At 35.2% G+C, this 16,368-nt stretch overlaps 1 protein-coding gene across 1 annotated transcript in view; it reads right to left on the bottom strand.

The window, feature by feature from the left end:
- The window catches only part of ATRX (ATRX chromatin remodeler), a 331,194-nt gene that overhangs the window by 73,882 nt on the left and 240,944 nt on the right, over nucleotides 1-16,368 (bottom strand). The window contains 1 exon segment of the mRNA XM_033201745.1: nucleotides 8,684-8,792. Within this exon segment, the coding sequence (XP_033057636.1) occupies nucleotides 8,684-8,792 (109 nt within the window).

The raw sequence follows: 16,368 nt of genomic DNA, 5'->3' as shown, positions 1-16,368 counted from the left end.
AAAGAGCTTGCACAGCAAAAGAAACTACCATCAGAGTGAACAGGCAACCTACAGAATGGGAGAAAATTTTTGCAATCTACTCATCTGACAAAGGGCTAATGTCCAGAATCTACAAAGAACTCAAACAAATATACAAGAAAAAAAACAAACAACCCCATCAAAAAGTGGGCAAAGGATATGAACAGACATTTCTCAAAAGAAGACATCCATACAGCCAACAGACACATGAAAAAATGCTCATCATCACTCGCCATCAGAGAAATGCAAATCAAAACCACAATGAGATACCATCTCACACCAGTTAGAATGGCAATCATTAAAAAATCAGGAAACAATAGTGTTGGAGAGGATGTGGAGAAATAGGAACACTTTTCCACTGTTGGTGGGATTGTAAACTAGTTCAACCATTATGGAAAACAGTATGGCAATTCCTCAAGGATCTAGAACTAGATACCATATGACCCAGCCATCCCAATACTGGGTATATACCCAGGGATTATTAATTATTCTACTACAAAGACACATGAACACGTATGTTTATTGCGGCACTATCACAATAGCAAAGACTTGGAATCAACCCAAATGTCCATCTGTGACAGACTAGATTAAGAAAATGTGGCACTATACACCATGGAATACTATGCAGCCATAAAAAAGGATGAGTTTGCGTCCTTTGTAGGGACATGGATGCAGCTGGAAACCATCATTCTTAGCAAACTATCACAAGAACAGAAAACCAAACACCGCATGTTCTCACTCATAGGTGGGAACTGAACAATGAGATCACTTGGACTCAGGAAGGGGAACATCACACACTGGGGCCTATCATGGGGATGTGGGAGGGGGGAGGGATTGCATTGGGGAGTTATACATGATATAAATGATGAATTGATGGGTGCTGACGAGTTGATGGGTGCAGCACACAAACATGGCACAAATATACGTATGTAACAAACCTGCACGTTATGCACATGTACCCTAGAACTTAAAGTATAATAAATAAATAAATAAATAAATAAATAAATAAGAATCAATACAACACTTTCCTCCGGTTGTGTTTTCTAAATTATATTCTATGGTTGAAGAAAGATGATTACACTGACTGATATGGTTAAACACTTGAGACAGTCATATTATAAAAAGGGAATCAAAAGGATATAAAGAGTTAAGGTTTCTGCATGTCAATTAAACTGGCAAAATGACACCAGTAGACTGTAGTAAGTGTGTGTATATGTATGATGTAACACCTACAGCAACCACTATCAAAGCTATACAAAGAGAAAGACTAAAAAAACTATAGATTAATCAAAATAGAATTTCAAAAATATAAAACTAACCCACAGGAAGGGAGGAAAAAGAAATCATAAAGAAAAGAAAATAGAATGAAAGAGAACAAATTGAACAACAACAACAAAAAAATGGTAGACTGAAGCCCTACACTAAATATAAACGGTCCACATACATCTTTTAAAAGAAAGATTGAGTGGATAAAAAATAAAACAAAAAACATGACCCAACCACATGCTGTCTACAAGAAACTCACTTCAAATACAACAACATAGGTGAGTTGAAGTAAAAGGATGAAAAACTATATACCATGCAAACACCAATCAAAATAAAACGAGTGGTTATATTAGTATCAGATAAAATAGATTTCAGAGCAAAGAAGATTATGAGGGAAGATTATGAGGGATAGCAACACTAAACGTGCATAATAAACAACAGAGCTGAAAATATCAGAAGTAAAACCTGACAGAACTGAAGGAGAAACAGAAAAATCCACAATTATAGTTGGAGATTTCAACCTTCCTCTCAAAAACTGATAACCACATAGACAAAAAAAATCAGCAAAAGTAAAGAATACAATAACCTTATCAAAGAACAAAATCTAATCAATATTTATAGAACACTCACCAACAACAGCAGAGTACATATGCTCTTCAAGGGCCAGTCTACTCGGGGCATAAAACAAAGCACAACAAACTTAAAAGAATTGAAATCATACAGATTATATTTCCTGAACATAATTGAATTAAACTAGAAATCCACAAAAGAAAAATAATGGGAACCTCCAAATGCATGGAAATTAAACAACATGCTTCTAGCTATGAGTCAAAGATGAATTCTGAAATAAAAATATACTGAACTAAATGAAAATATAACATATCGAAGTTTGTATAACTAAAGCAGTGCTGAAAGGGAAGTTTGTAACACTAAATGCTTATATTAGAAAAGAAAAAAAGCCTCAAATCAAATTAGTAATCTAAGCTTCTACCTCCCGAAAGTAGAACAGTAAGAGCAAAACCAAAAGCAAGATGAAATTAAAATAGGAAAAAAAAAAAAAGAAAATCAAGGGAATAAAACACTAGTTATTTGTAACAATTAATGAAATTGACAAACCTCTAGCAAGACTAATAAAAAGAAAACACACAAATTACCAGTATCAGAAGTGAAACAGAAGCTATCACTATAGACCCTAAAGACATGAAAAGGATATTAAGAAAATGCTATGAACAATTCTACACACACATTTGAAATTACAATGAAATGAACCAACTCTTATAAAAGCACAAACTACCACAACTCATTCAATATAAAATAGATCACTTGAATAATCCTAAAACTACTGAGGAAATTTAATTAGTGATTTCTAAACTCCTCAAAAAAGAAATCTTCAAGACCAGAACTAGTTTCACTGGCAAATTTTACCAAACTTTTAAGATTAACACAAATCCCCATAATCTTTGTCAGAAAATAGAAGAGAAAACAATTACTGACTTATTTTATGAGGTCAATATTAACCTGATACCAAAACCAGACAACGAAAACAACTGAATATATAACAGTAACTCTCATAAATATCTCTCAACAAAATATTAGCAAACAGAACCAAGTACTATATAAAAACAATTATCCTTACGATCAAGTGGAGTTTTATTCCAGGCATGAAAGGTTGGTTCAGCATTCAAAAACCAATCTTCATAGCATACCATATTAACAGATTAAGAAGAAAAAACAGATGATACTGAGGCAGAAAAAGCATTTGACAAATGTAAACACCCATTCATCATAAAAACTCTGAGAAAATTAAGAATAGAGGGGAACCGCCTCAACTTGATGAAGAGTAATTACAAAAAAAGTACAGCATGGCTGTGCATTCCTACTCAAAGAAGCTGAGGCAGGAGGATCCCTTGAGCCTAGGAGTTTGTGGCTGCACTGAGGTATGATCACACCACAGAACTCCACTCATGGTGATAGACAGAGACCTTGTCTCAAAACAAAAACAACCCCCGACCCAAAAAAACAACCTTACAGCTAACAACATAGCTAATGAAGACAGAATGCTTTTCTCCTAAAATCAGGAAGAAGGTAAGGATGTCCACTCTCACCACTGCTACTAACTATATTACTCTTAAGTTTTAACCAGTATGAGGTATAGGGAGGGACACAGCAATACTAAACGTGCATAATAAACAGAGCTGAAAATATCAGAAGCAAAATCTGACATAACTTAAAGGAGAAACAGACAAATTCACAATTACAGTTAGAGACTTTTCTTGCAGTAAGACAAGAAAAGGAAACAAACAGCGTACAGATCATAAAAGAAATAAAACTATCCCTACTTGCAGATGGTATAATGGTCTTAGAAAATCCAAAGAAATCTATAAAACAAACTCCTAGAACAAATCAAGTCAGCAAGATTACAGACAAAAGATCAACACAAAAACCAACTGCATTTCTATATTTGAGCAATGAACACATGGAAACAAAAATAAAAAATATAGTATCATTTACAATAGCTAAAAAAAAGAGAAATACCTGGGTGTAAATCTAACAAAAGACCTACAGGACCTGTATACTGAAAACTACAAAACACTGATGGAAGGAATCAAAGATCAACATTAATGGAGACATACACTGAGTTCACTGATCAGAAAACTCTAAATAAAGTTATCAATTCTCTGCTGCTAAAAGTATTACAATTGAAAAATGGTATCAATTCTCTCCAAAGTAGTAACAGGCTTAATACAATTCCTATTAAAATTATTGCAAAACTTCCGTAGATTTAGACAAGATTATTCTAAAATTCATATAAAAAATTAGCTAAAACAATCTGTGAAAGGTAGAACAAAGTGGGAAGAATCATTCAATGTGCTTACTACACAGCTATAGTAATCAAGACTATGTAGTAATGATGCAGAGAAAGACATACGGAATAAAGGAATAGAATAGCAAACTGAAAAACAGCCCAACACAAGGATAGCCAACTGATTTTTCACAAAGGTGCAAAACCAATTCAGTAAAGGAAGGATGGTTTTTTTTTTTTTTTTTTGAGACGGAGTCTCGCTCTGTCGCCCAGGCTGGAGTGCAGTGGCCGGATCTCAGCTCACTGCAAGCTCCGCCTCCCGGGTTCACGCCATTCTCCTGCCTCAGCCTCCCGAGCAGCTGGGACTACAGGCGCCCACCACGACGCCCGGCTAGTTTTTTGTATTTTTTTTTTTTTAGTAGAGACGGGGTTTCACTGTGTTAGCCAGGATGGTCTCGATCTCCTGACCTCGTGATCCGCCCGTCTCGGCCTCCCAAAGTGCTGGGATTACAGGCTTGAGCCACCGCGCCCGGCCTTTTTTTTTTTTTTTTTTTTTTTTTTTGAGACAGGGTCTTCCTGTCGCCCAGGCTGGAGTGAAGTGGCACAATCATGGCTCACTGCAGCCCCGACCTCCTGATCTCAAGTGATCCTCCCACATCAGCCTCCAGAGTAGCTGGGACTACTGGTGTGCATCACCATGCCTGGGTAATTTTTTATTTTTGGAGACAGGGTCTCGCTATGTTGCTCAGGCTGGTCTTGAATTCCTGGGCTCAGCCTCCCAAAGCACTAGGATTACAAGTATGAGCCACTGTGCACCACCACAGATAGCTTTTTTCAACAAATGATGCTGCAGCAATTGAACATCCACAGCCAAAAATAAGAATCTTTAAACTTCACACCTTATACAAAAATTAACTCAATATACCATGGACTTAAACATAAAAGGTAAAATTATAAAACTTGTAAAACGCAACACAGGAGAAAATCTTCAAGACCTAGGGCTTTGAGGAAGAGTTCTTAGACTTGACATGAGAAGCATGATCAAAACAAAGAAACAAACATTGATAAACTAGATTTCATCAAAATTAAAATCTTTGTTCTCTGAAAGACCCTGTGAAGGGGATGAAAAAAACAAGCCATAAACTGGCAGGAAATATTTGCAAACCATCTATCTGACAAAGGACGCATATCTAGATTATATAAAGAACTCTCAAAACCTGCAATAAAAAAACAAGCAATCCAATAAGAAAATGGACAAAAAGACATAAAGGGATTATCACCCAAGAGGATATACAATATTTGATGGCAAATAAACACGTAAGATGCTCAATATAACTGGTTGTCAGGAAACTGCAAATTAAGACCACAATAAGATACTACTACATACCTACCAGAACACCTAAAATAAAAAATAGTGATAATACCAAATGCTGGTGAGGATGTAGAGAAACTTATTTCTCACACATTGCTGGTAAGACTCTACAATGGTACAGTCATTCTAAATAAGAGTTTGGCAGTTTCCTAAAAAAGTAAGACATACTTACCATATGACCTAGCCACAGCACACCTGGGCATTTATCCTAGAGAAATGAAAACTTAGGTGCACATAGAAATCTGGAACACAGTGTTCACAGCAGCTTTATTTATAATAGCCAAACCTGGACAAAATGAAAATGTCCTGTAATAAGTGAACGATTAAACATCTGTGGTACATCCATCCCATAGAATACTACTCTGTAATAAAAAGGAACAAACTATTGATACATGTGACAACTTGGATGGAATTCAAGGGCATTAAGCTGAATGAAAAAAGCCAATCTCAAGAGGTCACATATAGAGAATGATGTCATTTTTATGACAGTCTTAATATGACAAAATAATAGAGACGGAGCATAAATTAGTCATTGTCAGGGGTTAAGGTTAGTGACAAGGTTGGCAGTAAAAATGGCTGTGACTATAAAAGAGTAGTGAGAGAGAGAGCTTTGTGGTGATGGCATATTTCTGTATCTTGATTGTGTACATGTGGAAAAAAGATATATGCAAACATTGAAACACTGTCAACTACTTAGTTTTGATATTGAAATATAAGTATATAAGATTTAACCATTGGGGAAAATTAGGCAAAGGGTTCACAGGACCTCTCTGTACTTGCAAGTTCAGGTCAATCTATAATCATTACTAAATTAAAAGTCAGACAAACAAACCAAAAATAGTATCAAGCTAACCAGGCACTCTGAGACTGCTGAAAACTACTTCCAGGTCACACAAAACAACGTTAGAAATGGTCATTATCTTAAAGTTTATTTTAATGTGTCTTTCAGATTGTTTTGGCATAAACAAGGATTATATTTATATCCTATTTACTGAAAATTACTGAGTCATGAAAAATTAGAATATATAGAGATATAATCTAAAACATTTGTGGATTTTTTCTTTGCTCTTTTCATTTTGTTTTTTGTTTCATTTTCTGTTTGTTTGTGGATTTTTAGAGACAGCATAACATTTGTGGGTTTCATGTGTATGGGTTCAGCTACTCAAGAGCAACTCCCCAAACCATAATATACATGTACAGGTTGAGCATCCCAAATCTGTAAGTCTGAAATCCTAAATTCTCCAAAGAAAATGCTCATTGGGGCATTTTGGATTTCGGATTTTCAGATTTGGGATGCTCAACAGGTAAGAATATAATACAAATATTCAAAAATCTGACAAAAAAAAATCCCACATCTGAAATGCTTCTGGTCCCTAGCATCCCCAAGCATTCTGGATAATAAATACTCAACCAGTATATGCCTGAAGCATGAATTTGAATGAGATGCTTTTTGGCATATGTTTAGGGGTAATTCACTAGTGAGTTAGCCAAGCTGACAGCTCAACATCTAAATTTCAATGTTTTTCCCTACTAGTCATCAAGTACAAATGTCATGTGACAGATTATATGCCACTGTCATATTTTAAAATTTGGAAAACCAAGCAAGCCAAAGGTTTAGATTATGTTTGAGAAATTTGGGTTACTGAATAAAATTACTTCTTCACACTCATGCACAAATAATAATTTGTTTAAACATGTAAAACAGAATATAAAAATGTATTTATTCTTTAAGCAGTTATATAATCAATCATATACATTTATAATTTAACTGTATTCAAATCATCCCTTTGTAAGCTCTCTTAGGCTACAGGTTTTCGATAATTAATAATCTTCCTAAAATGTAACTGAAATTTCTCTAGCCTTAAGCCTAGGTTTAGTTCATGATGCTGCTAAAATTAAAACATGTTTTAAACAAACAGTGTAATATTCTCCGTAGTTTAAAATATTTCTTAAGGCATACTTCAGCCATCTTTCTATTAAACTAACCCCATCTCTTTTATCTTTTTCTTAAATGCCATGCTTTCTTACATTTATGTATGTGTATATGTATGTGTATGTACATATGTTTAGATGTATGTATAGTCATGTACCACATAATGTTTTGGTCAATAACAGACAGCATATACAAAGGCAATCTCATAAGATTATAACACATATTTTTACTGTATCTTTTCTATGTTTAGATATGTTACATACACAAATACCATTGTGTTCCAATTGCCTACAGTATTCAGTACAGTAACATGCCATACAGTTTTGCAACCTAGGAGCAATAAGCTATATCATAGAAAGCCTACTGATGTACAGTATACTCTGTGATATTTGCACAGTGACAAAATTGTCCAATGATGCATTTCTCAGAATGTATACTGGTTGTTAAGCCACATGTGACTATATATAAAACTTTTCCTTTCCAAATGTAGTTTGATTTTGTCAATTAGTAACAGCTTAAAACAATATCAACAATACACACAAAATGCCTTGTATCTACAGTTAACGATATTAAAATGGTCAATAAGCACATGAAAAGATGCTCAACATCATTTATCATTAGGGAACAGCAAATTAAAATTACAAGAGATACCACTACACATACATTAGAATGAGTAAAATAATTTTTTAAAAATGACAATACCACATACAGACAAGAATGTAAGGAAACTGGAACTCTCATACAACTGCTGGTGGGAATGCAAAATTTTACAGTCACTTTGGAAAACTGCTTGATAGTTTCTTACAAAGATAAATGTAAACTTACTATATGACCCAGCAATCACAATCCTAGGATTTCGTTTCGTTTAAGTAAATACTTATGTTCACACAAAAACTTGAACATGAAAGCTTAGAGCAGCTTTGATTTTAATTCCAAAACCTGGAAACAACTCAAATGTCCCTCAAGCGGAAGTATCTAAACAAACTGTGATATATCCCTATAATGGAAGACTATACAACAATTTTTAAAAAGTATTGGTATATGCAACAACGTAGGTGATCCTCAAATAAATTTCACTAAGTGAAAGAAATGAGACTCAAAAGGCTACAAGTTATATGATTCCATAAGTGAATTCAGTGGGTAGGGAGTGATGACACCGTTTTGTATACTGACTGTATCTTGCATTTGCTAAAAACATTCAAATACACAATAAAAATATTGAAATGTACTGTATGTAAATTTTTAAATTAATTATTTTAATGTTTCTATATATACAGAAAATTTTTCCTACCTCACATTAGTTTCATCGTTAAATTCTTCAGCCCACTTCTTCCTTGACTGTGCAGTAGTGGAACCATCTAAACGGTAATAGTCAATGTTTCGAAGCCACTTCCCCTCACCTGAAAATTTAACAAAAGAACACAAAAGGAATTTGATATATCGCTCTGCTTACTGGTAAGAACAGATTTTCCACCTTGCTCATCATTTAAAAGTGGGTTATATACATTCTATTTGTATAGCAAAATATATTATATACTTTTCTTAATCAAGGAATAATTATATTATAAATAAATTCACCACAGATTTCATTCAAATAGATAGTGATGAGCACAGGTATTTTTAAAACCTATTTCATCTACATGAGAATTTCTTAAAAGGGTTTCCTTAATTAGAATCCATAAAACTGTCAAAAGAATATGATTAAACTTATATTTCGTTCATGAGGCATGCTTTTAATTATATCTGTAAATGGCCACGTTTTTCTCCTTATCAACAACTTGATAATGATCAAATAAAAATCAGAGTTAAAGAATGTCTTTATTCATTCACTGAACAAATACTTACTGAATGCCTACTATGTGCCAAAAATTATTCTATGGGGTATACACAAATTTCAGTGCATGTTTCCATTTCAAAAGTGGTGTGTGTGTAAAGGAGTACGACTTCATGAGTTAACGATATGACATGACAATTTTGGACAGTGAGGGAAAGTTTTTTTTGTTGTTGTTTAATCTACACCAGGAAGAAGTGAGGTGAAATTTTACCCAAGACTTGCACTGATACTAAAATACCAAGAGATTAAGGGCATATGACATTTTTATAATTTATTATACATAATTTCTATTCTAATTATTTAACTGTAAACACAATGCTACTATTTCCCATCCAAGCAAAATTCTATCATGCCCCAGAGCCTTAAAATAAAACAGTTAACAAAACTGAGATTTATTTATGTCTTGTCAGCAAGCTCTTTAAATTTAGTACATTAGTCAAAAAAAGATGCTTTTCCACATGTTTCTTACCTATATCTTCACTGATATAGAAAACCCAGAATTTCCTTGCTAAAAATTCATTAATGCTTATGAAAGTCATTTTATTTGTGTTTTTTTTTTCAGTTAGAAAAAAAGGCATACACATCCAAGGAAAAAAGAATTTGAGATGGATAGTTGGATAAAAAGGTAAGAGGCTGGAGTCACATTTGCATTAATTGTTCACTTGAACTGGATAATTATTAAAACAAACAATCATAAATGAATGGAAAATGATATGACTATTTTAAAAAGCATTTCAACATACTCACCTTTTATTATAATGCAAATGAATATCTCTAATACCACCTCGATGAATCCAACACTTAAAAACTGATAGAGTCACTATAGGTTAGTAGTTAAGAACACAGACTTTGGAGTGACACTCCCTGAGTTTAATCTCAGTTTCACCATTTACTAACATTTTCACTTATGGCAAGTAATTAAACTCCTTGTGCCTCAGTTTCTTTATCTGTAAAATGAAGATAATCAGAGTACCTATTGCATAGGGTTGTTATGAGGATTAAATAATATTTTAAAAACTACTTAGAATGGTGCCTGTCACACGGTAATTAAAAGCTTACTGAGTACTTAATATTATCACTCAAGATCCCATGACAAATTACACCTGCCTCTATTACGGCACATAATATATGTGTTTGATCCTCTTCCACACCATGATTTCCTGTAGTACCCCTTAAATCTTGCTCAGTAATCAATACACAGTGGTAGTGGTAATGGTAGTGGTAGTGGTAACAGTAGTAACTCAAAAGCAGACCAATCTGATAAGTAAACATTTGCTAAAGATAATTTACAAAATCAGAAATAAACTAGCAAGCATATTAAAAAAAGTACAACCCTATTAGTGGTCAAAAAATTATGAACGAAAACAATGACAACCGTTTTTACCCATTAAAGATGAAGAAAATGCAGTTACAATACACATTAAAATATGCATTTTCCATTTACTGATGGTAGTAAATTGGTATGTTTTTGTAACATAGGTTTTTCAATAATGAAAAACTGCCAGAACATAGAATCTAATAAAATTTATAGTGATAATAGAAAAAAATATATTTAAGCTTATATTTAACTACAGTCAAATGTAAAAATATATATATGTTAAAGATATGCCAATAAGTGACTCTAGAAACAAAGAAAGTGGGGCAATGAGAAAGATAAAAGTGCAAGTATATACCTAGGAACATGCCTAACTAGAGCATCATTCTCTGTATAAAAAAACTAGGGAAGATCCAGATAAGGGTAATTTCCTTACCAGTTCAACAAGTATTTACTATGGACCTACTACATGTCTAGCTTGGTGCTAGACAAAAAGTATACAAAAATGGGTAGTAATGAAGCTGTCTTCAATGATACAGATCTGTATGAGACAGACATAATTCCCATATAACATGGAGCACTCTGGGAAGCCCCGTGGAGTTATCTATTCTCTCACACTTCCTATTTCCCCTTACCTACAGACCCTGGCAAACACCATTCTATTTTATGTCTCTACAAATTTCACTACTCTAGGAACCTCATAATAGGAATCATGTAATATTTGTCCTTTTCAGACTGGCTTAGATCACTTAGCATATTGTCTTAGATCACTTAGCATATTGTCTTCAAGATTCATACATGTTCCACCATGTGTCAAAGTTTCCTTCCTTATTAAGGCTAAATTATGTTCCACTGTATGTATATGCCACATTTTGTTTATCCACTTATCTGTCGATGGACACTTGACTTTCTTCCATGATTTGGTCATTATGAATAATGTTGCTATAATGTGGGTGTACAAATACAAATACTTCTCTAACACCCTGAACTCTATTCTTTTGGGTATATACCCAGAAGTGGTACTTCTGGATCTCATGGTAATACTGTTTTTAATTTTTTGAGGAACACCACACTGTTTTCCACAGCAGCTATACCATTTTACATTCTAACCAACAGTACACAAGGGTTCCAATGTCTCCATATTCTCACCAGCTCTCATTATTGTTTTTTCATAGTAGCCCATCCTAATGGGTGTGTGGTGGTATCTCATTACAGTTTTCATTTGCATTTCCCTAAGGATTAGTGATGCTAGGCATCTTTTCATGTGCTTCTTGGCCATTTGTGTATCATTTTTAAAGAAATGTCTATCAACTCTTTTGCCCATATTTAAATCAGATTATTTTTATTGTTGTGTTGCAGGAATCCTTCATGTATTTTTTCTATTAACCCCTTACCAGACATATGATTTGCAAATATTTTTCCCATATGGTAGGTTGCCTTTTTACTCTGTCGAAACGGTAAATTTTATGTTATATATATATTTACCATACTACTAAAAAGAAAAAACTACCTATAAAAAGAGCCCAGGCCAAGATGGCTTCAACGCTGAATTCTAACAAACATTTAAAGAATAATTAAGCTCGATGCTTTACAAACAATTCCTAAAAACAGAAACACGAACATACACCAACTCATTCAATCAGGGCAGTACTGGGGAAGGAGGCAGAATAAGATGGCTGAACAGAAGCTTCTACTGATCAACCTCCCAGCAGATATGGCAAATGCTATGACTACCTAAACAAAAACGCACTGTCATAAGAAATAAAAATCAGGTGAGCAATTATAGTACCTGATCTTAACTTCATATCACTGAAAGAGGCACATAAGGGGGAAAAACAATCTTGAATTGCCAATGCAACTGCTATGTCAACCCCCAGAAGTGGCCATGTAGCATGGGGAGAGAATCAGTGCACTTGGGTGCAGTGATCAGAGGACTCTGAATTGGAACTCAGCCTACACCCATGAAGGGAGCATATAAACCTGCCCAAACCAGAAGGGAATCATCCACCACAGTGATTAGAACTTGAGTTTTGGTAAGTCACGCCACAGTGGGCAAAAGTGCACTGGGGTCCTAAATAAAACTGAAAGGCTATCTAGGCCACAAGGACTGCAACTTCTGGGCAAGTCCTAGTGCTGTAAAGGACTTGGAGCCAGTAAAATGGGGGCACTCGACCTAGTGAGATACCATTGGGGCGGCTAAGAGAGTACTTATGCTACCACTCCTCACTCCTCCAATTACAGGCAGTGCAGCTTAGAACTTCAAAAGAGACCTCTGCTTTCTACTTGAGGAGAGAAGAGGGAAGAGAAAAAGCACTTTGTTTTGCAACTTGGATACCAGCTCAGTCACAGTAGGACAGGGCCCTACGCAGAATCGTGAGGCCCCCATTTCAGGCCCTAGCTCCCTGGGCCAGAAGGCAACGCATTGCCTTGATTCAAGGGACCTAGTCATGGCAGGATTCATCACCTGCTGACCAAAGAGCCTGAATAATCAGCAGCAATAACCAGGTAGTACACATTGTGGGCCATAGATTAGACTGAAATGTGTAAGGTTATGGTGAGACCCAGCATATTAAAAGTTGTGGTGGCTACAAAGAGAGACTCTTCCTGCTTGAGAAAAGGAGAGGGAAGAGTAAAGGGGACTTTATCTAGCAGTGTAGGTACCATGTCGGCCACAATGGGCAAAAGCAACAAATGGGCTCTTGGGGTCCCCAATTCCAGGCCTTAGCGCTTGAATGGTATTTGTGGACTGAGCCTGGGGTAGAGTGGAGCCCACTACCCTGAAGGGTGAGTCTCTGGCCTGACAGCATTCACCAAAAGCTGACTAAACAGCCCTTAGGCCTTAAGTGAACACTGGTGGTACACTGGCAGTACTCTGTGGGCCTGTCCTGGTAGTGGCCACGAAGAGAGGCTCCTCTGCCTGAGGAAAAGAAAGAAAAGAGTAGGAAGGACTTTGTTTTGTTACTTCCATGCCAGTTTAGCCATAGTAGAATAAAGCACCAAGTATATTTCTAACATTTCTGGCTCTCAGACAGCATCTCTATACCTGCCCAGAGTATAGAGACAGAATTTGTCAACATGAAGAGAAAGACCCAATACTGGCAGGCTTCACCACCTGCTGAATGTACAGCCCTTGGGCCTTGAGCAAACATAGGCAGTAACCAGGTAGTGGTTACAGTGGGCCTTGGGCAAGACCCACTGCTCTGCTGGCTTAAGATCTGACCAAGTGCTATATCAGCAGTGGTAGCCACAGGAGTGATTGTGTCACCCACCCCCCCATCCCCAGCTCCAGGCAACTCAGCACAGAGAGACTCCATTTGTTTGGGAGAAAGTAAAGGAAGGGAACAAGAGTCTCCATCTGGTAATCCAGATAATTCTTTTGGATCTTACCCAAGACCATCAAAATGGTACCTCTACAAGGCTGCAAGAACTACAGCGTTACTGGCCTTAGGGTGACCCCTAATGTGGATACAGCTGCAGTGATCAAAAAGTTAGATCATAACACCCAAGTCCCTCCAAATACCTGGAAAGTCTTCCCAAGAATGACAAGTACAAACAAGCCCAGACTGCAAAGACTACAATAAATACCTAATTCTTCAATGCCCAGACACCAACGAAAATCCATAAGCATTAAGACCATTTAGAGAAATATGGCCTCATCAAATGAACTAAACAGGGAATGGGGGAAAATCCAGGAAAGACAGAGATATGTGACCTTCCAGACAGAGAACACAAAATAGCTGATTTGAGGAAACAATGAAATTCAAGATAACACAGGAGGAATTCAGACTCCAATCAGATAAATGTAATGAAGAGGCTGAAATAATTAAAATGAATAAAGCAGACGTTCTGGAGTCAAAAAAATACAATTGACATACTAAAGAATACATAAGAGTCTCTTAATAGCAAAACTGATAAAGCAAAAGAAAGAATTAGTGAGCTTGAAGATAAGCTACTTGAAAATACAGTCACAGGAGACAAAAGAGAGAAGAATAAAAAAGAATAAAGCATGCCTACAAGGCCTAGAAAATCGCTATAAAAAAAGCAAATCTAAGAGATATCAGCCTTAAACAGGAGGTAGAGAGAAAGACTGGCATAGAAAGTTTATTCAAAGGGATCATAACAGAGAACATCCTAAATCTAGAGAAAGATACTAATATTCAAGTAGAAGAAGGTTATAGAATATTAAGCAGATCTAACCCCAAAAAGATTACTTCAAGGCACTTAATAAACTCCCAAACGTCAAGGATAAAGAAAGGATCCTAAAAGCAGCAAGAGAAAAGAAACAAGTAACGTACAATGGATCTCCAATATGTCTGGCAGCAGACTTTTCAATGGAAATCCTTCAGGCCAGGAGAAGAGAGGCATGAAATATTTAAAGTGTTCGAGGAAAATACTTTTACCCTAGAATAATATAAATGGATAAAATATCCTTCAAACATGAAAGAAAAATGAAAACTTCCCAGACAAACAAAAGCTAAGGGATTTCATCAACACCAAACCTGTCCCACAATAAAGGCTAAAGGAAGTAATTAATCAGAAAGAAAAGGACATGAATGAGCAATAAGAAATCCTCTAAAGGTACAAAACTCACTAAAAACAGTAAGTATACAGAAAAATACAGAATATTATAACAGTGTAACTGTGGTGTATAAATTACTCTTACTATAAGTAGAAAGACTAAATGTTGAAGCAACAAAAATAATAACTTCAACAACATATCACGACATAGTACAGTAAGATATAAACAAACAACAAAAAGCTAAAAAGTGGGGGAACAAAGATAAGGTGCAGAATTTTTATTAGTTTCTTTTTGCCTGTTTGTTCTCTGTTATAAAAATAGTGTAAAGTTGTTATCAGCTTAAAATAATGAGAATTTAAGAATTTCCAAGCCTCATGGGAGCCACAAACCAAAAAACATTAATAGATAAACAAACAAACAAAAAGGAAGAAACTAAACCATACCACTAGAGAAAATCACCTCATTAAAAGGAAGACAAGAAGGAAGGAAAGAAGACAAGCCCAAAAAACAACCAGGAAACAAATAACAAAATGGCAGGAGTAGGTCCCAACTAATCAATAATAACATTTAGTGTAAATGGACTAAACTCTCCAATCAAAAGACAGAGTGGCTCAATGGATTTTTAAAAATACCCAATGATCTGATGCCTACAAGAACACACTTCACCTATAAAGATACACATAGACTGAAATAAAGGGATAAGAAAAGATATTCCATGCCAATGGAAACTAAAAAAGAGCAGGAACAGCTATACTTATATAGGACAAAATAGATTTCAAGACAAAAACTGTAAGAAGAGACAAAGACGGATACTACATAATGATACAGTTCAATTCCACAAGAGGATATAACAATTTAAAATATATATGCACTCAACACTGGAGCACCCACATATATAAAGCAAATATTGTTAGAGCTAAAGAGAGAGATAAACCTCAATACAATACTAGCTGGAGACTTCAACACTACACATAGAAAATCAACTAAGAAACATTGAACTTCATCTACACTATAGACCAAATGGACCTAATACATATTTACAGAACATTTCATCCAACAGCTACAGAATATATTCTTTCTCCTCAGCATGTGGATCATCCATATGTTAGGTCACAAAACAAGTCTTAAAACATCAAAAACAACCTGAAATAATATCAAGTATCTTCTCTTACCACAGTGGAATAAAAGGAGAAATTAATAATGAGGTATTTCAGAAACTATAGAAATACATAGAATTTAAACAACACATTCCTGAATGACCAGTGGGCCAATGAAGGAATTAAGAAGGAAATTGAAAATTTTCTTTAA

This window comes from Trachypithecus francoisi, unplaced genomic scaffold (assembly GCF_009764315.1).
Source record: "Trachypithecus francoisi isolate TF-2019V2 unplaced genomic scaffold, Tfra_2.0 Lachesis_group6, whole genome shotgun sequence".
In the NCBI taxonomy this organism is placed as follows: domain Eukaryota; kingdom Metazoa; phylum Chordata; class Mammalia; order Primates; family Cercopithecidae; genus Trachypithecus; species Trachypithecus francoisi.
Note: the sequence above shows the minus strand (reverse complement) of the source record. Positions and strands in the feature narration are given on the sequence as shown.